Source organism: Falco biarmicus, chromosome 8 (genome assembly GCF_023638135.1).
Source record: "Falco biarmicus isolate bFalBia1 chromosome 8, bFalBia1.pri, whole genome shotgun sequence".
NCBI lineage: Eukaryota > Metazoa > Chordata > Aves > Falconiformes > Falconidae > Falco > Falco biarmicus.
This window is the reverse complement of record NC_079295.1, coordinates 20,025,714-20,047,324: the sequence shown is the minus strand read 5'-3', so window position 1 is coordinate 20,047,324 and position 21,611 is coordinate 20,025,714. Positions and strand designations below refer to the sequence as shown.

General features: G+C 41.2%; 2 protein-coding genes across 7 annotated transcripts in view; both read right to left on the bottom strand.

The window, feature by feature from the left end:
- The window catches only part of ATF2 (activating transcription factor 2), a 52,142-nt gene extending 38,808 nt beyond the window's left edge, over positions 1 to 13,334 (bottom strand). For 3 of the 6 annotated variants that reach the window (XR_008823369.1, XM_056348129.1, XM_056348131.1), the window contains exons 1-5: positions 13,214 to 13,334; positions 9,392 to 9,425; positions 3,863 to 3,931; positions 3,198 to 3,267; positions 667 to 763 (exon numbers count right to left, since the gene is read on the bottom strand). Coding sequence is in view for 5 of the 6 variants with exons in the window: in XM_056348129.1 (XP_056204104.1) it covers positions 667 to 763; positions 3,198 to 3,245 (145 nt within the window). In the remaining variant the exon portion in view is untranslated. Of the gene's footprint in view, positions 1 to 666; positions 764 to 3,197; positions 3,268 to 3,862; positions 3,932 to 9,391; positions 9,426 to 12,929; positions 13,067 to 13,213 lie in introns of those variants that run through there. The other 3 variants (XM_056348132.1, XM_056348133.1, XM_056348130.1) reach the window with 2 other exon arrangements.
- Positions 13,335 to 17,525: 4,191 nt separating this feature from the next.
- Positions 17,526 to 21,062, bottom strand: ATP5MC3 (ATP synthase membrane subunit c locus 3). Its single transcript, XM_056348134.1, has 5 exons — positions 20,907 to 21,062; positions 20,751 to 20,828; positions 19,731 to 19,808; positions 19,167 to 19,360; positions 17,526 to 17,770 (listed from the first exon to the last, which is right to left on the bottom strand). Exons 2-5 carry the CDS (start codon positions 20,787 to 20,789, stop codon positions 17,656 to 17,658), a joined length of 426 nt encoding a protein of 141 aa, XP_056204109.1. The 5' UTR covers positions 20,790 to 20,828; positions 20,907 to 21,062; the 3' UTR covers positions 17,526 to 17,655.
- Between the last annotated feature and the right edge of the window lie 549 nt (positions 21,063 to 21,611).

Below are 21,611 nucleotides of genomic sequence, written 5' to 3'. Positions count from 1 at the left end.
AAGTGCTGTCTTCACTCAAGAACTTTGAAATTTATAATGAGATCAATCATCTGTTGGCGATAACTTCTGATTGTGGACAAACAAAGTTAGTTACAACTGACCAAGGGCATACCATGCATTCAGGTGGAAATACAGTAAAAGTATTTTGACCTTAAGCCAAAATTACACCAAAAAAATGTTATCTTTCTTCTACTATCCCATTTTAAGAATAACCACCAATTCATTCTTCTAATGTCACCATAGCATGTAAAAAACACTATTATGTTAAATTTTGAGACAAGTAATATCAATGAATAATTAAAACTTAAATACAGTTTAATCTAGTTACAGATCCTGCAAAACATAGCCTTTATTAGTGTGTGTTCTTACTGAATACTTATTACATAATTTAATCAATTGTTAAAAGTATTGAAAATTGAAAAATATTTAATTATGTATCAGATCCAAATAAAAATTACTTATGGAGGATAATACTGGCTTCAAATTCTGACAAAAGCTGATTATCTAAGAAAATATTGCCTAAGCACACATTGCAAACAGCTACAGTGAAGAAAAAGTTTCATATTCTCTTAATATAAGTCTATGCATTATGTACAGAAAATACATAAAACGTATGCCCATTCCAGCAGAAAAGTGAATAAACTAATTATAAAGTTATATACTAACCAGCCACAATGACACTATCATTACGAGCCGGACCAAATTTCAGTGTCATCTCATGTTTATGTTTATGGACAGCCAAATGATCCTCATTGGTAAAACGCTGCAGCAGAAAGTTTTAAGACACAGTTGTAATTTTGAGTGTGAACAAAGTAAATGCAATTCTACAGAAAGTGATTTTTACAGTATGTGAAACTATCACTACTACATTAGCAGACAACCTTCTTTGGCAAATATATTTTCTTCCTTGGTCCACAGTACCAAGCATAAATATTATAAAACTCAGATGATGTTCACAGTAACTAAATAGTAACGATATCAAGGAAATGATAGTATAAGTACCTGCATTCATCAAAAGTCCAAGATAAAATTTCAGAGTGCTGCAGACTTCACCAACCATTAGTAAACAGCTATTTGCTATACTAATGGATCTTGACAATGTTTAGTAATTGATTACAATTATTTGATTTCTGTATTGCATGTATTATCAGAATAATGAGAACTAACTGTAATCACACAGTCTTCACTGTATTTAATAGCATAAAAATAAAGTATAGCTCCTGCCCCTGACCATTTACTATATAAAATAAGAGGCAGACTGAATGGGACACTGGAACAATGTCATACAACTGAAGAGCTGTGAATGAACTCAATTTATTAAAATTTTTAAAATCTCTCAAGTTTTCAGAACTATGCCAGTTTTGTGCATACTTCTCCCCAAATCTGGGGTACATTCTATAAAAAAAGCAGTAAGCAGACAAACTAGATGCTGTAAAATAGGTATTCTTGCTTTTACTAACTTGAAATTTGCTATGCATCTGTAATAGTGGGTGAAGTTAGTGTTTCAATTGAGATAATCTAAGGAAATGTTTCCCAAGATGCAGGTTTCCTACAAAGAATACATTTTACAAAAGATCCAAATTCTAACTTTTCTTTGGGAACATCTGAGTCCCAAATTATATTTCTGATTATTCCTCAATAATATGTCACTCCACATATATCTTATAACAGATACACACTAAGTGTCATCTCTCAGAAAACAACAGAGACAATTTAGTTGACCTCAGAGTACAGTCATCCAGAGTATTTCTGTGAGAAAGGACACGTATATGTGGAGCTCAGGGGGAAATAAAAAATGCAGGATCACTGAAAGATAGGGTGATAGATGCCAGGCACTTTTTTTTTTGTTAGAAATGTTGCCAATGGTTCCAAACATCCAGCTCTCCATAGCTCCCATGCCTTATCTCTACATACAGCACAAGCCAGAACCTTTGGCATTCTATCACACTAAGGCACTTAAGTACACCTTTCTGTTCCTGCTACGTGATGGACAGGTTCCTGCAGAGGGAACCGGATCTCCAGATCCTAACTCCCTCTCTCAGTTTTACTCTATGAGCTAGCATCGGGAGAAGCCTTGCCCATTTTCAGGGACATGAACTTTTCTCCTTTAATGGAATCAAGGATTACTGTAGCCCAATGATGCATCTTTATGAGATTTAGGTGCCAAAACACTTCTAACAGCTTACATCAAAATGAGATTCAAATAGGATGGGGACAAATATGTTGCTTAGGAGAAGGCAGTCCTCTTCTGTTACTTTTGATGTCTTTGAACATACTAGACATAATCAGAAATCTTAAGTCTTTTTCTGCTTTAAATACAGAAGGCTCCATTAATGTAACATTAATGCTGTCTTTCACCATAAAACCTAAGTTTTCAGAATAAAAATGAAAATATTTTGAACTACAAATCCAATAAAGCCAAGTGTACTAATATCATGGAAAAAACAGTTTAAGAAATCAATTCTACAGAGGCAGCAGAGGTAATATAATGAAAAATTTCAGTTTGTTTGAGAAATTAATTCTATATAAAGGATGCACGGATGTCCATCTCATGCAGCAGATAATGCAAATTTATTTATTTTCAGGTTATGAAATTAAAAGTGTTAAGACAGCTTCCTTTTAAGCAACCATCTGCTAAAACACTTGATTTTTTACTTTTCTGCTCACATTCACCTCTGTATCTAATAATGCTATTTAATAGAATATATTACAACTACAATAGGAACTGAAAGTTATTTTGTAGCATGCATACTGTTCGCATCTTCCTATACACAAAAATATACATAAACAAAAATTATGCCATTAAATATTTGCAGTCACCATAGTGGTGGATTAGTGACAAGCAAGCTTCATAATGAGGTCCCCACTAACTGAAATATTCTGAGAAATACAGGTTAACTGACACAAATTGGGATGCTTCTTGATTTATTTATTTTTTTAATGAAAGCAAGTAAATCATGGCTAACAAAATTGTTTTCAGCTCAGAATGGGTAATTTAATGAGGTTTTTTTCTTCTATGGATAGCATTTTCTGAATAAACACAAAACGCTACATATTCTTGCTGTCGCCTGCTTTTTCAGCAAAACAGGTATTTACTACCAATTATCATAAATCCCCTTTTCTTCAATCCCTAGAAATAAGTTTCACTGTTTTACTTTTATCTGATCAGTGTTGGTAACTTCAAGTCAGACCATTACCTGGCCACATCCAGGGGCAGTGCATAAAAAGGGTTTGTCATCACTCATATTCCACAGGTCGTTGTGCTACCTATATTAAAATGAGAATTAAAACAAATTTTACAAATATTGCAACAGGTAATCAATACATAAACATCCACAGGATATTTTAATATTTCATGGGCAAGAATTTCTGCCTTCTGGCTACACTAAGAATATAAACATGCAGGATTCAAGTAGAGTCTGAACTCCAAGCTCTGTCAGGAATCTACACAAAACCCAATAGACACATAGCAGGTTTTGAACATACATCTCAATGTGAAAGGCAAACATTGGTACGTAACTTGTTATGACAACTAATTACTGAAATAAAAATACATTGTAATAATGATCCAATTCCCACAACTAAAAAAAGAACAAAGCAGCGGACAATACCAAGTAATCAAGGATACAGTGCCAACAGATGAGAAAAGGTGGTTGATTCCTTAGTCTTTTCATAATCTTTAAAGATAAGTCAGCAGATAGACCTTTACATAAGCTGTTATAAATTTAACTACAAAACCATATACATTAGTAATGCTTCAGCTATACAACTGAACTACCAGCAGGCTAAAATATATTTTAAAAAGAAGAGATAAGATTTTTGTGCTGTTTTCCATGCTCACCCCACATACTAATACACATACCTGCCAGATTTCACATATAAACCTGTTTCATAGGGCAAACTATCATATCCTCCTTTTCATGGCAATGAACTGTAATTGAAAGAAGATACTAATTACTATGCATATTAAACATGTAATAATACATGATTTTGTAAAGATAAATGATACAATGCCCACTATTCACCCATGAAACAACAGTTTTTCAAAGAAATGGTTTACTTCAATACATCCTCTAATTAGTTATGGCATCTGTGGCCTTTACTCTGGAGGAAATACATTCATCTTTAAATATAAGTATTTGTACTGAGACCTAACAATGTTAGTTCTGAACACTGCTTAGCTTGATGAGGCAAATAAAGATGAATAAACATGTCTTTATGATTAAAGAACATAAGCAGAATAAATCCATCTCTCCCCAACAGGCTGGTCATGAAAAGTTGTAAGGCTTCTAAAACTGACCGTCCTAAGAATGTATACTTCAGGTATAACATTTAGCACTAGACACAAGACAAATCAATTAAGTGCAAGCAAATAATTTAAGAATACCTCAGAGATCTGTAAGGAACACATTACCTGATCCTTTTGCCTGCACCTGTACAGTAAAAGACTACTGTATAGAGTTTGTGGATATTACTTCAAGGAGAAGGAGATCCCAGTGTCCTTGGTCATGGGCACCAAATATCAAAGCAGCAAACCATGGAATAGAGGAGATTCCAAAGTGTAACTTCTAAATATATAAGTTCAACAGAACGAGGATACAGAGCTGAGATCACAAGCCAAGAAGAGATGAATGGCTGCCAGAAAATTTAGTCTTTGGCACTAACAACTCAGGAAAACATTTGCATCCCAAAGAAAGGATGCCAAAGAAAATAAGGGATGAAGATCATTCTGCTGTTCTTTGTAAAGCATTCATAACCTGTCTCAGGTTTCTGAGGGGATGAAATATTTCTTGAAACGTTCGAACTATGAACTTGTTACTGTCACCAATAAAGAGTTGGTAGCTAACTTGTAACCAACAAGGTTACAGGCAAGTCTGAATACTCATGATGGAGGCTTCAGGGTAAAAAATAAGACCTTTATCAATGAAGATTTAGGATTACATCCTTATATTATCCGGAACTTCAACAACTTAAAGGCAATCCTTGTTCAGGTATGCAACAGTCACTTTTTAAATGCAAGTTCAAAACTAACAGACTCAAGTCTCCTTTAGATCTCAAAAGAAATTTGCTTTGTTAAATCTTGATCACAGAGCACCATATAGTTATATATGGCTACAATATGCACATATGGATACATATTATAAGCAGAAGAGTTACATCCGTACCAGTAATGTCTGAAGGTGTAAGAAACAATTCTGGGTGGTTTTTTTTGTTTGTTTTTGGGGTTTTTTTTATTCAAAGGATGAAGATTTTGATTAACAAAAGTGCATGTAGGGCATTTTTTCCACTCATTATAGCTTGTTGTCAGTTTTTGACACGTGTATATTATCAGCCATAAAATCTACTCCATCCATGCTGTTAGCATTTTCCTTAGGTCATAAGCTGTAAAGATCAATTTTTCAAGTCTGCTCATCTTCTCTTCGAAAGGAATATTACCAAAACGCATATTTGCATATGAAGTCATCATCTGGTTTCATGTTTTGGTTTGTGAAGCCTGTGAATTATGAATGCCTGATTTATATACTACAAATCAATCCTGGCCAAAAAAAAAGAGCTGTCCTCCTGGAAAGCTTACTGGAAAAAAGTTGGAGATAACTTAATTTCCTGATCTTTATTTGACTGCAGGCCACAAGGAATTTGTGAGGCAATGCCTTGTACAGGGATTCCAGCTAACATCTGAAGAATAAAAAGTATCCTGAAGCACTGAAATTTTTGCACTTAAAAGAGAAAAGAAGTTCACTCATGCATTCCAGCAAGACCTCGGACAGTATAAATCCACACTGAGACTGGATCTGATAGGATAGGAAAACAAAGGGCTCACATTCGTTAGTGTAGCCAAATTGGTAAGGATTGTATTTACCTATTACAAAGACAAATGCAAAGCTTGCACCTAGAACGAAATAACTCCATGCAACAGTGTAGGCTGAGAGCCAACTGACTGTCAAGCAGCTTTGGGGCAGAATATGTAACTCCTGGTGGACAACAAACTGAACACGATTCAGCAACATGTCGCTTGCAGCATTGAAAGCTAACAGCCTACTGGGCTAAATTAGCAAAAGCATAGCAGCCAGATGAAGGGAAGTGATTATTCTCCTTTATCTGGCATTCCTGAGGCCACAGCTGGAGTGCTGTGGCCAGTTTTGAGCCCCTCAAGACAGACGACAAACTGAAAAGAAACCAGCAGAGGCCTCACCAGAACAGGCTGGAGGCTCGACTATTAAAGACAAGAGGAGTATCAGGAAGCAAAGTTGGTTCAGCATGGAGAAGGAAGACTAAGGAAGGATCTACTTGCTGTCTTAACACTACCTAATGTATTGTTAGAGGGAAGACAGATCCAGACTCTGGCCAGTGTACAACAGAATGATGAGATGCTACGTTCGCAAGCCATGCCAAGAAAGCTAAGAGCAAGTATAAGGGGAGGGGGGAAGTGGGGAATACCAAAAAACTACAGAAAGTCACACAGTGAGGGCAGCTGAACACTGGAACAGGTTGCCCAGTGGACTGTTCAACTTCCATCCTTGGAGACACTCAAAATTTCAATGGATGGAATTTTGAGCAATCCAAGATAACTCTGAAATTTGAAGTATACCATAAAGATGTCATAGCTAGAAACAGAGGTGAACAACAGCAAAAGACAATTCAAACACAGGTAAAGTTCTGACAACTTTAGAAGACTTAGCATGGTTACCTTTACAGCCCAACAACTAAAACTGTTGCCTGCTAGGGAAAACAAACAAACCCCATCCTTTGCCTCTTTTCCTTCTTTTCAGAAAAGAAGTCTGTGATTGCCACTCTGATTTCAAAAGGCTACTGGAGACTGCTCCAAGAGAGAATATCACAGTAAGAAAGAAGAATTTAGAAAATACTCTTCCTCTGAAAACCAAAACAGCAATTCAAATGCCATCTTGATGAAAATGTTACTCACCCAACCAAATGAGAAATAAAATATGTAAACTGCTAACCCAATTGCTAGAAATGAATTATAGCCACCTTGGATTGTACCCGGGCAACAGCAAACACCCTGTCCCACAGAAAAGAGATGGTTCCTAAAGCAATCCAATCTGAACTTGAAACTCCAGCCTTAAATTATCTCTTCAGATAAATGGAACAGTTGTTCAGTGAAATGATTCTTACTACAGTCCACTGAACTGCAACTTTCTTCTGTAAGCTTTCCAACCCTAAATTCCTTTCAGTAGTATAAAGAAACCCATACACAGAATTCTTTGAGTCACACTGAAAAATAGGATCAGAGCTGAATATGAGAAACTCATGAAATAGTCTCGGCAGCATAATCAACTTTGGTACTTAAATCAGAGTGTAATCTCTCTTTTTTGGTGTTTGTTTCATACTTTCAATGCAAAGGTAAAATATTTTCACATCACGCCTATTTAAAATGTCATAAGGCTCTTTAATCACTTTTGGAAAGCAAACCATACAGTAAAATATACAAATAAGTATACACACGTTTAAAATATATATTAATACAGAGAAATAAAAACAGGTTTGCAAGCAATTTACTAATATTTAGGACAGTGTGCTTATTCAAAAAATGAAGATGTTGCAATAAAACATCACAGTAATGTTTATCTAAAAGTGCTACAAAAATAGCTTCAACAATTATTTGTATGTTTTTATAAGGTTTTAATTAAACATCTTAGGTACACTTTCTTGAAACTATTACCTTCCTGTACACAATTTGTAAAATAAAAGAATCATACACTGACTTAGGCAATGTCTTGTTGGCTTGTTTTACTGGTAAAGGTTCTTTTGTTTTCTCTTAATCCCCCACATACAGTAGCACGGAAAACACAACTAACACCTCATTTCAAATATTTTTTTTTTGGTTAAACATTTAAACACTTATTTAAAATGTATACATATTTATAATCCTTACAAAAACCTCTCCAGATTTGCTGAAAAACAATCATTCTTCACGCATACGTAGTATTCATCAGGCTTGTAGCTAAACCCTCTGAACACTTAACCTGTATAGAGCACGCTGTAAGCCGAAAGACCCCTGTGCACTAACCTGCTCATGTGCTGTGCAGTCTTACCCATAATTACTTATTCTAAGCACTGTAGCAATACAGAGACTGCCCCTCCTGTAACGTCGGGGCTGATACAAACAGCATAGAGGAAAACAGCCTGAACTGAACACAGAAAAGACAGACAACTATAAACATGGGGGAGGGGGCACGGGGGACACACGTGCTGGGAAGAAAACTGTACAACTTTTCAATGTCAGCATCCCCGTACTGGACACCGATAAAGAAGAGATGCACACTCTCACAGGTCCGTCACCCCCTAAACTGGACAGTCCATACAGGACAATCTGACAGCCTGCCAGCTGCAGTAGTAGCTGATTTACCTACTACTGCTTACACGTGATGCGGACCCATGTTTTGCAGCTAGACACAGGTGCGGCTCCAAGAAACAACTGTACGTTCTGGTTTGAAATGGAAGTTGGACAAAAAGAGTATTAGGCCATTGAGATAGGTCAGAATTACAGTCGCCCATCAGCATCTACTCTCTCCTGTGTCTATACATTACCAAGTGCTTAAGTTACAGTATCAGTGATCTATTTTCCTACGGATGTTTACATTTCTTCAAGACCAATCATGTCTATTCCACATTTCCTTTTATTCTTTACATTTGATCCTTTACTGCAAGATACAAATACTTACTGTATACAGAATTATTAACTCTTGGTAAGCTTTTCTGTAGATCTCATCATAGTGTGTAACTGTTTTAGGTAGTAACAGATTTTTAAGATTTTACTTTAAAGCTTCATTTTATAATAGAAAACTGAAGCATAAAAGGGCAAGGTCAAAATCTTTCAGTCTTTATCAACTTTAAGAGTTCTACTTGAGATGCATACTTTTTCAAACTAAAGTGACTGAGTATATTTGCCACAGTAAAGAATCACATTCTCTTAATGGTTACCTGAAGAGATGAATTTAGTGTTTTGATTGGCTCCATACAAGAATTTAACAGACATGCTTCTATAGATAAGGCGGGGGGGGGGGGGGGGGGGTGTGTGGGGTGTGGGGAGGAGGGCAGGGAAATAGCTACCTTTGTTTTCCAAATGTAAACACTTCAAAATTAAAAGTCTTTCTCATGCAACCGAACAAATCAACACAAATCACAATGAACAAGGCACCTTTTATACTTTCAATACTTGCATGTAGCATTGCACAGCATAGATTTAATCACCTCCCACATTTGAACCTATCTTTATTTCCACAATTTTCTGTATAGGCAGACCTGCAAGTTTTGCTTTCTGTAAAAATCAGTAGTATGTAGAATACACCACATAATAAGTAGTAATATAAATAAATAAAACCCCCAAAAATTGTATTTTAGAGGGAAAAAAAATCATTGCTCCACTTACCCGGAGGAACTGGAACAGCTATTTTTTCAGTTTCCTGTAAAGCAAAAGAAGAAAGATGAAGCAAAAGTGTATAATTAATACTTGATCATTAGAGTCCACTTTCAGAAGTGGCTGGCTGACTATACTTGTGTAATGCTGTAGATTTCAGCATTCCTAAAAAATAAAATTGCACGATGAGAATGGAGAAGAAAAAAAAAAATATTCCTCCTCATAAAAATGGAATCTCCAGAAAGCAGCTCAGTAGATCCTGCAAGAACACAATAGGCCATAGTCCATAATATGTAAAGGTTATAAACCTCAAAACCTGGTGAACAGGAAAACAAGAGCTCCTTCTTCATACTTCACTGCTTAATAGAATGGTTGTGCTACTTCCTAGAAGACACATAGAGAGTTCTGGGGAAGAATAAGGAAGACTGTAATACCTATAGCATAATGCTCAGATTTTTTTCTTCAAAAAAGTCAAATGTTGGGCACTTTTTCCTGATGTTATCAGTTAACTGTTTGCAACTGATGTCTAAAGCTAATTCCATACCTTCCATGGTTTGTCTAAGATTCTATAAAGGGGAAAGCATCTGGACAAGAAGAAAAGATGCAAGAAGCAAGGTCAATTGACTTAATTTCAAGTAAGAACAAGAAAGCTAGCTGGACAGATAGCAACACCTACAGAAAAGAAGCAATTAAGTTACTTCAGCTTTGCTGAAAGAGCAGGCTTTTTCCACACCAGGGTACGTTTCTGGTAAAGAGCAAGCACTAATGGGAATAAAGAAAGATCCTTAGTCCTAACGCTTCCTCTTGGCTGGATATGGCAGCTCCTAAGTCAATGCCCTGGCTTAAGTATTTTTCAGAGGCGCCTTGATCTTCCTTTGACTTACTGGAGACTCATGCTGTGTGAATACAGCTCTTGCAGATAAGTGAAACACCAATGAATCTCAGAGAAAAAATATACAGGGATTAATATTCCACTGATCATTTCACAACTTGCTTAGAGAGATATTAGGACTTACCTTACCCAGATCATTTACCTAGGTTTGAATGTCTTAACATTGGTCATCAACCTAACAAACATCAGAAATGCAATCTCCCTTTGCCACAGTAGTTTCAACAAATTAACAAAAAAATGCCTACAAAAAAGTTACTTCATTTTACATTTTTTCAGATTGCATCCCTGAAGTATAAAACTGAAAAATCAAGAATTCAATTTTTTAAAAAATCTTTAAATATAGAATAAATATCCTACTGCAGGGCTCCCATCTCTCATTGAAGCAAAACGACCTTTTTCTTTCCTGTAAGCAACAATATAAATTACCATTAGCATTTACCCAGAAAGGGAAACATACTATATTGTTTGACATAACTTACTGAAGAGAAGCTCCTATCTGACTGAAGCTAATGCAAAAGTTCTCAGGCTAAACTGAAACTGACACAGAACAAAGTTGGAAAGAGTACAGCATAAACTTGAAAAAAAATTTTGTTGTATAATTATTAAATATTGACTCATGTTTCTATCAGAAATTATATCCAATGCCTCCTTAAGAGTGTACATTATTGATTTGAAACAAATCTTGCTAAGTTATGCAGGAAGACTATGATCACTCGAAATCTATTCATTATTTCAAACAAGAAGGTAATAGCATTGAAACATGTTTGCTCCTTTGAAAAGAGTTGATATTATTTTTATACAGAAATTCAAGGTTATTTTAAGAAACAATATAGAAATGTTGAGATTAGAAATAATGTACAAACTTATAAAGTTAGTAAAACTTCTCAGAGCTAAAAATGTGTATTTGTAAGTTTAACTAATAGTGAAAGGAAAAAAAGAACAGTTGATGACAGAAAAAGCATTTTAGGCACTAGATACATCCTAAATTTAATTAAACAAGATTCAAAAGAGCACCATATTTCAGGTTGCTCAACACTTTGTCACAAAACAGAAATAGCATGAAAACCAAAATTACTTCTGAAGTTACATATGATCAAATTTAAGACCTGAAAGCACCTTATGTTAGATGCTGCATAGTCTAGAAGTTTCTGGAAAAAGACATACCAAACACATTCATATTTCTAGAATTCAAAACAGGATAGAAATATCAACTACACTGTGAAGATCAAAGGTTCAACTAGCTGATTAAGTATTAGCACGCCAATAGCAGTATTAACATAAATCCATAATGTGTTTTTAAAAAAGCTGCTTCATTCCATGTATACATTACGGGGTTTTCTATTATTTCACATTTCTTTTGATGTACTATATAACAAGCAGCGCCTGACAAAGTAATTGTTTCATTTTTTAATAAGACAACTTTCCAATTTTTACTCTGGAATGCAGAATTATAAACACTAATAGAATTCAATGAACAAGTTATGACTGTAGTTCATCTGAAATTATGTCTACAACTGGAAGCCATTAATAAACAGTAACTTATTTTTCAGCAGAAGGCTGAAGAAACCACATCTAGAACACCTGCACAAGACTAGGGCGACAAGGAAGGGTCTTCCTCATCCTATTAGCTAGTGCTGAATTTAGCACCTAACATAGACCTAACGTAGCAGTATGACAAGCTTAACTTCTGCAACATCTGTTTGTATTAATTCTATCTGGTTTTACACTCAGCAAGAGCTTGGGACATGATATTTACTGCCATGAGCAGAATACGACACGAATAAAATAAACATATTATTTTAAAAAGTGGAAAAGAAAATACACTTTGGCCATATCCAGGGTCACTATCTGGAGAGCAGTGGATGAATCGGAATTTCCAGCTTTATTAGAATTTCTCATTCTGATGCAAGGGAACAGGTGACAGTATCACTATTTGAAGATAAACATCTCTGGGAGAAAGCAACTAATGAAAAGCAAATGAGAGAGTGCACAGATGTGACATGGAAACATAGTCACGGATCGTGCTGCAAGAACAGGGATGCAGAAAGATTGTAAACCAAGTAAGACTGCAGAAGCAACATGGCAGCACACGCATACTCCAACTCCAAACATCAAGTTGCATTGTAGCATAAAACATGTATCCCTAAAGCATCATGCAGCCATCACTGCTTAAGGGCCTGTGATGTTTTTTCACGTGAAAGCTTCAGAGACTGTTTATTAAGACAACTCGAGAGGCATAATGAACGTAACTGGCAAAGTCAGGGGCAACTGGTCCACAAGGTCCAGACCCAGGTCCAGACCCAGGCCGGCCGGCACCTCCCACCGGTGCGGAAAAGCTGCCCTCACCCCCACCCCGCACCCTCCCCGGCAGCCTCCACACCGGCACCGGGCACGGGCCAGGTGCTCCCTTCCAGCCGAAGATGGACGCAGGGAGAGGCCTCCCTGCAGCTGAGCTGAGGCGCAAAGGTCTGGCCCGGCTGCACCCTCACCTCCGCCCGCCTCTCGCCCCCCGCCGCGGGCCGGGCCCGGGGCAGGCACCGGCTGTGCCCCCGCGGAGCTGCCGCCTCCGGATGCGGGGCGCGGGGAGCCGCAGCCCCCTTCACCCTCTCACCTCGCCTCCCCGCCCCGTTCCCTCGGGGCGCCCGCCAGGGCCCCTACCTCCGAGCGGGTAACGGTCTCCGCGGCGCCGGCCGGGCCGCCCCGCCCCGGCTCTAGGGGCGGCGGGAGCCGCAGGCCGCGGTGGGGGAGGGGGCTGCCGTGGAGAGGAGCGGCGGCGCCATGTTACTGCCTCCCGGGTATCCCCCGCCTACTGCCGAGCGGGGCCGCTCCCTCCCCTCCGACCCCGGTGCGCTTGCCCGCCCGCGCGCCGCCGCAGCGCGGAGGGAGGAGCCGCCACCGCCGGGCCGGGCCGGGCCGCGCCGCCCTCGTGTTTACAAACTCACCCGGGAACGCGGGCCGAACCGCACATTAAAGGCCGGGTCCCCCACAGGCTTCCGTCACTTCTCGCGATAGCTCGGCTGACATCTCCGCGGGCAGCGGGGAGGTGCGGCTCACGTGGCGGGGAGGGCGGGGCGGAGGGCGGTGCGCGCCGCTGATTGGGCGCGGCCGGCGGCGCGGCGGGGGGCGGGGCGGCCGGAAGCGCCGAGTGCCCGGGTGTGGCAGGCGGGGGCGGCCGGGCACGGCCTCACTACGGGCGCTCCCGCTGGGGCCGCGCTCCTCGCTACCGCCAGTCCCGTTACGCTGCCGGCCGCTATTCCGGGCAGGAGCACCGCCCTGCCCCGTCCAGGGGCCCCGCGCGGGGGTGGCCACCTGCGGTCTTCACCGGCCGCGCCCGGGCAGAGCCGCGCCGAGCGGTGCCGGTGCGCGGCCCAGCGCGTCGGGTGCAGCCGCGGCGGCTGGGGGGTGCGCGCAGCCACGGGTGGGGATGGGGGGGTGCGGCGGCCGCGCTGGGGGAAAGCAGCGGCAATCGGGCCGAGCCCAAACCTCTGCAGCGCTTTGCTCAGCGACAGCGCCTGCTGCGCCTGTCACAGCTGCCTTTTGGAATAATCAGCGCTCCGGGCCCGCGTCCCGGCCATGATCCTTTGGTTTCCCCGGTTGTGCCTGGCGGCCGTGCTTCTGCTGAACAGCCGCCTTGTTTAACGCTGTACCAAAGCTGCTCCGGCACTGTACAATGAAGAGAATCACCTAAATTTTACATGGAAGGAGCTACAAGCATCTTGGATTAATTAAGGAAATGTAATAATCATGTATGGCAACACAGTTTAGCTAGTATGTGCTCTGAATCACAGATGAAGATTTGTTTCTGTGCCTGGAGCTGTCTTGTTCCAAATCTGAGACTGATCTTAAAGTACGAGACTGAAAAAGACCCACCATCTAAAAAGGAAGTATTAATTCCACTAAAGTACATTTTGTCTAAGTTTCCCTGAACTTGCAGAAGACTATATGGTACATTTCATTTCTTGTAAATTGTTTTGATGGGCACTGTACAGCACCTTTGCAAAGTTCTTTGAGATAAGGTGGGATAATAAACTGCATAAAAGTACAGTTTACTTAAAGGTGGAATCATTCTTTAGGCATGTTGCAAAGGGCTCAAATTTGAGTGCAGAAAGAGAGGAACAGAGATCTTACTCCTTTCTTCACAGAGCAACTAAGAGCTGTATTGGAAACAAGTATTTTTCAGTGGCTCAGCTCTACCATCACACAGCAGCATCAGTCCTAAAGCTGTACAAAAAACCCTAAACCTAAAAAAAGTTATTTGCCTTTCTTCAGTCTGAGACTGGTGTAATACAGAGGGAAAGCAGGAAAAGAGAAGAAAAAGCAGCAGGATGGAAAGGGTGTACCACTTCTACCTGCAGCAATAACTGAAGAGTAATTGGTAACACAAATTCCTTCACTATACATTGGGATAACATTGTGCGTGTCACTCTCTGAGGACAGCAGGCAGGACAGTTATTCAGAGACAATGAGGATCTCTGCTTCAGCTGGCTTCATCTTCAACAGTAAAACATGAATGCAGTCTTTGGATCTGGAGAACGTACAACATGAATTTTCACAAGCTGACAATCTCTACAGTCAGCACCGTCCATGTCAGAAGAAACTGAAAAAGGCTTCAGGAAAGTGAAGCCTACAGTATCACTTCATGAAACTTTGTATCTGGTTTCTCTAACCTATGGAAGAAAAAGATTTCTTGATGTAAACTCCTAACAGAGGAGATCAAGAGTCCTTGATCTGCTGCTGCCCAATCACTACAGTTCGTGTGGGTTGTTGGAGTTTTTTTGGTACAAAACATTTAATCTTTTACACATTTATAGTTGTCTCTTGTGAGCACGTTAGGACAACGGAGAACATTTTTTGTCTTTCTAAGACCACTCAAATTGACTGAGCTGTTGAAGTGCTCAAGTAACCGCTGAAACTAAGCTGTTTTTTCAACAGGGAAACTAGAAGGACAGAGAAAGGGAGTCAGCGTGCCCTGTGATCATTCAGATGTGAAAATCTGCCCATCACACTCATTGACTCTAAGCCCCTTATTGTCTATAAAGAGGATAATCCTCTCTGTGAAGGTTTGTTGCCATGTTTTTAAAGTCCTTGATTAGTCATTACCTGTAAGACAGAGATCCGATTCTTTCAAGACTGGCCAACCAAATGGCAATTTTGCGTGGGTTTGGCCTACGTTCACCAGTCTAAGAGCTTGGGTGGATGCTACTACTAAAATAAACAGGCTTCACATCCATATACAGGGTCACCTGAGATGACTGCTGCCTTTCAGACAAGGCCAATCATAGGCAAAAGGGTACCTGCTGACAGGGTGAACCACATGGGAAAAGACAGGCTGTAAATCCAGAAGTCATTACTTAAACCTGATTCAAGTAACTCATGGTGACTGAGGTGGCTTTCTTATTGAGGTTATGGAGCAATAGCATAGCCAGACCTTTCTACACCAAACACACAATTACATCTCAGCAGAACCACTTTATATGCAAAACCCGGAATAAGTACAATTAACAGAGCAGGAGCTAGACTTGACTAAGGCAAGTTTGAAGATCCTTGTTTGGCCAAATCCCAGTGATACGGAAATTTGAAGCTTGAATTAAGCCAGTCCATATTAAGAAATATGGATTGCCACCACAGATGCCTGAAGAGATCTCTACAGTACTGAAAGAACAGAACAAAGTCCACCACCTACCAGGCCCATAGTACACAGATGAGCTTCAGCCTAGAATTCTAGTAATCATTATCTACCTCTCATCCAGGGCAAATGCACTGTATGTCAGCTCTGTAACAGAGTAGTTTACGAGAATGGGTAATGGCAAGTTCATAAAAGGAACACTGTGTGAGCATAGAACACATGGAAGATGGCTGCAGTATGCTTTACCTCCTACTCTCACTCCAGTAAAAAACCCACTTCCAGACCCAGTCATGTAAGGTACTACTAATACTATGCTAGAGGTGAGTATTTAAAGATGTTGCATATTCTATGCTCTTACACCTCACATGTATAAAAAGAATGTTCTCTGTATTTACACAGTAATTTTTAATCCTTTTGAGATTACTATTTTCTCCTAAGAACATGTGGGGAAAGTAACTTATCATGCTAGATCCAAGTCAGGCTATATGAATCATAAATCATTTAGGTGGGAAAACACCTTTAAGATTGAGTCCAATCATTAACACAACGCTGCCAAGTCCACCACTAAACCATGTCTCTATGAACACCAATTTGATACTTGAATTCAGATTAAAAAAAAAAAGCCTTACCTGCATCTTGCACTGATCTGAGAGCCACTAGTCATTTCTCCATTTCCCTAGGGACAGGCAGCTTACAGTAGTTTCCTAGATTTAATTCAGTAATTACACATTTAACAGCAAAATGACAAAGCTTTTAACAAGCTTGCTTGTGTTCTTTGAAAGTTCAGCTCACATTGAATGACCATGTCTATTATTTAACATTCTGAATGTGAGATGCTATCAACCCCTCCACCACATTAGTACATAGTAGCACACCATAAATTGCAGCAAATGTAGATGGAACTGTAAATGCATTTAAACTGTTAAAGGACAGATACTGTGAGAAGCAAAGCCTGATACTGCAGGTGTTTTCTTACTAAAAATGCTTTGATCCTACTACTTTTAAATAGAATTTGAGAAATAACACAAGGCTGACTTTAAAAAAATGAGGAAGCTGGAAATTCTCCCTTTTTAATAAGGTGACACCAAGAATGCAGTAACTAAGAGTATAGTATCAATGTGCTACAAATTAAATGCCTTGGATCAACCTACAACAGTCATTAGTTTGGTTCAGCTGGGACACTGGTCAGAGGCAAGTGGAAAATTTTTGCCATGGTGATCAAAATCTATAGCATAACTGAAATGTTACGCAAAGAGAACTTTCCTATCACTGTTTGTGGATTTCTGTTTAGCTCCCTCTATCAAGGTACCAGAACACCTTAGCCAGCCTGAGAAAAAACAAATTGTGCACAGGAACAAGTCTGGGTAAGTTTGAAACACAAGCAAATGAACAAGGCCAGCAGTACAGCCTTTCACATTTAATCTGTGTATCCTTTACTCTTTCAAAGACATACCACTAATTTTAATGAACAAGTGACATGCCCATATATATATTAATGTTTAGACTTGAAGTCATTGTTTGAAGTCCTATGCAATATGTCATTATCAGGAGAAAGCCATGGTGACTGAATAACAAGAAACTGTCTTCCAGATATCCCAGTGACAAAGACAATAAATGCAGGCAACAGGTTGACAGTTAAAGTTGTTATCTTTAATGAAATGACTTTGGAAAGAGCATCGATTTCCATAACACCAACATTTTGGGAGTCCCATAAAATGCAGTTACATTCCAATGCCAGTATTACAGGCAGGCCTCCTTTCACATGGCAAATAGGATCAAGAAAGCAACCATCAGACAGAAGAGACCCATAGCTTCAGACAGGGCGAATCCCAGGATAGCATATGAGAACAGCTGCTGCTTCAGAGAAGGATTTCTAAAAGAAAGAGAAGGTGTAAGACCTTTTTATCTTTACATGCAAGATGTATTTTTATACAGTTTAATGCATCTAACAGATTCAGAAATTCTTATTTCCTCGCCACAGGTTCCATAACAGGAAAATCTAACAAATTCAAGCAAAAGTACTTTTTGGCAAGGGTTTCACTGAAGACAAATGAGTTTGCAATTAAGACTAAATTCAGGTTGTGCAGATTGTATATGGCTTTTCCAAATGAGCACAGTTTTTGTGAGTACATTCATATATGCTTTTGAATTTGACTTCTCTACATCATCCCATGTAGGAACTATCAGAACTATGGTTTATAAATTTATTTCACATCTGTGGCATTAGAACTATATTCCAAGGAAGTTTATGTTGCGTAACATTCTAAGCAGCTCTCAAATACAGGAACTGAAACCACCTAGAGGGGGGAAAAAAAAAAAAAAAGAAAAAAAAAGGAATACCCAGCAGTTTGTTGCAAAAATGCAATGAATTATCCCTCCAAGAAGCGTGTGGGAGGGAAAAAGCTCTTCAACACAATACTATCAAGTAACATTCTACAACCTCTTACTGACATGTTCATGCTGAATTCAAAAGAGAAGACTTTAGTTTTGTAGCGAAAACATTTATGTTTCTTCAAGTGGAAAGCGAACTTGTCTTCAATAGGACTTATAAAGTCTTATTTCTTAATGAAGACTTAAGTGGTTGAAAGAGTAATGAAGAACATGAAACCTTCAGTAAAGCCTGTATCATTTCTGCTCTTCCACGACACCATTTTAACTATTCCTACTGCAGTAACATTGTAAACTTATCTGGAAGAAGTTCATCTCTACTATAAAATCCCCACCCTCATCCCCTTCAGATTTCCACAAGGAATGATTACTCATTCAATATTAATTACATATTCTGAGATACAAAGCTAAATATGTTAGTAAACTGAATTAAGAAGTATCCATTTCTAAACAACTGGCTACAAAGCCTAAGGCATACAAACTCATGTTTCTTATTACCAGATTTTGTACAGTTTCTCTTTAGGACTTTTCCCCTCACACGGGAAAAGATCCAGGCTAGATTTCTTAATTCAGTTCCAGAACAGAAGGCCGAAACACTGGACTTCAGTGACTGAGACACTGACCAAGTCTAACAATCTCATTTCTTTCATGTCTCTTCTCCAGGTAAGAGCGTACAAAGTTCTGAATTTAACAACAGAGCCATCCTGATGAACACACTACAGTTTCATATGATTCTATCTAGCCATGTTTATCATTAATAGCAATTATTAAAATATTTTATTACAGTGCCATCACCCTTACTACAACTCTATTTATCTGGGTGTGCTGTCTCAAAATACGTCTGCATGCAATTTGTGAGTTTTATAAGAGAGATTGATTACCTGGCATAACCAATGATTAGACTACCGAAGACTGTTCCAATACCAGCACCAGAACCAGCCACACCTACTGTGGCAGCACCAGCACCAATAAATTTGGCAGCAGTATCAATGTCCCTGCTGATAGCACTAGTCTGGAATTCTCTAAGTGCTAGCCGGGAGACAGTATTTTGGGCCCCATTAAGTGCTGAGTTGCCCTAAGAAAACAAAACATGAAAAAGCATTATATTAAGACACAGACCATTTTCTATGACCACTTCGATAGTGTTATTCCGCAATTTTAGAAGTTGTATTAGATCCAATGGCTAGATCCTCTTCCAAGTGATGAAACTGTAACTAATAGTTAAAGACTTCAGAATGTTACCTGTTCCACCTGAAAGCAATCAACTTTAAATGTGAAAGACTTCTGAGGGGAAACAGCAAGACAGCAACAAGTATTATTAGGTATTTCACTTAGAGCAAGTTTCACACTGTAGGTATTTGAGTTAGTACAAGTGAACTCTAAGTTGAGGACATTTAGGCTCACCAGGTAATTTAGGAAGATACAGAATTTTGTTTATAAGGTACCTCTCCATTCTTGACCTCTGGCCTAGACAACACAGATGACGAAATCGGTCTGTACAAGACTCTTGATCCAGCACGGATCTGCAAAATGAGAAAAAAAAACTATAAAAAAAAAGAAAAATTTGATTGCAGCTGTTCCCATACAAGTCCGTAAGATTTTAAGGCTATTACCTACTAAGTAATTTGTCTCGCTGGAATGACAGCGATCTTTGCATAGCCAGATATACAATAAACTATACAGAAGCAAACACCACCATGCAATTTGATAGCACCATTTTCTTCAGGAGATGTTATTGCAAGTAGCAATATCATTCACTGAACCTGTACATGTGTTATACTGACAGAAAACGTACCTAAACGACAACAAAAAGAGCCAGATGGATCAGCAGGCAGCAATATAGATTTTCAAATGAAAAAATAAAAGCCATCAAAATGAATTCCAAAGTTGTTAAACACACAGGCATAACCTAGGCTTTTAAATCTAGTGAGGCACAAATGAATGAATCCTCTTTCACAAGCGGCCTGTGTGTCCTTGGGCTTCCAACAGTCTAAGGTCATATCGGCTCTTGCACAAAGCTCTTCCTGCAGGGGAAACCTTTGCCTGCACCACGCAAAACCAGACGTTCCGCAAGCTAGAGAGGACATTTTCAAGCAGGACAGTCCCATGTCTCTGCAAGGGCAAAAAGTCCCGGCCCTGCACAGGACAAGCAACAGTCTGGGGTTTGACCTACAGCCAGGCACGAGCGCACCGGGCGCCAGAGCTTTCGGGCGCGCCGCCCTCCCCTCCGCCGCCCGGGGGAAGGCCCCTCACCTTGGCCAAGGGCCCCGACCGAGGGGGCGGGCAGGGGAACACGGCCCTGCCGCTCGCCCCCTCCCCCCTCCGCACTCGGGCGGGCAGCCCCCCGGCACGGGCTCGCCCCGGAGGCCTGCCGTGGGGCTCGGGGGCCCGTTCGGGCCCGAGAGCCCCGCCGCCGCCCCCGCTGCAGCCCGGCCGCCCCCGCGGGCCCGGCCGCCCCCACTCACCAGGGAGGGCGAGGTAGCGAGCTTGGCGCAAGCGAACATCTTAGCGGGCGGCGTCCCGGGGGCCACAATCCGGTGTCTCTGCGGAGAGAGGGAGAAGGTGAGGGGGCGGCGGGCGGGGGCGGCGATGGGAGCGGATGGCGGGGAGCCGCCACTCACCCGCTCCGGCTGCCGCAGCTCAGAGCCGAGGGGCTGGGACGTCTCGGCGCAGGCGCGGCGGGGGCAGCGGGGAGCGCCCGGATGCGGCGCGGCGGAAGGGGGCGGGCTGCGGCGCCAAGGTCACTTTGTACCGACCCTATTGGCAGCGCCGGGGGCGCCCGGCCCCGCCCCGCCCGGCGCAGCCGCCGTGGCGCCGCGCCCGCCTCAGCCGGGGGACGGCACCGGGGGCGAGGGCGGGGCCTCCAGCCTGACCGCCGAGGCGGGGGCGGGGGCGGGGGCGAGGCCGTGCGGGGCGGGGCGGGGCGGGGCGGGGCGGTGCGGGAGCCGTGCCGTCCCCCACAGGTGCCGTCCCCCACAGGTGCCGTCCCCCACAGGTGCCGCCCGGGGTGCGGGCCGCCGGCAGCCTGCAGAGCCGTGCCACGCGCTCCTCGGGGCCCAGCGGGGCGAGCGTCACGGACAGACAACGGAGCTGCGTCCGGGAACGTGTGAAGCGCCCGAAGTCCCCACCGTCTGACTACTTCAGCACGATGAGCAGGCTCGCATCTGAGTAATGGAAAAATCCTTTTTAGTCCAGCTTAATGAAAACGAGATTATCATTACTGAGCTGAGCACGCTTCATTCACTTGCGTGTTCTTTGGTGTTTTTCACTTGATAAGGGCGATCATTATTTAACGGTCATTTACCACTGTTGGTAGTATTAGTGCC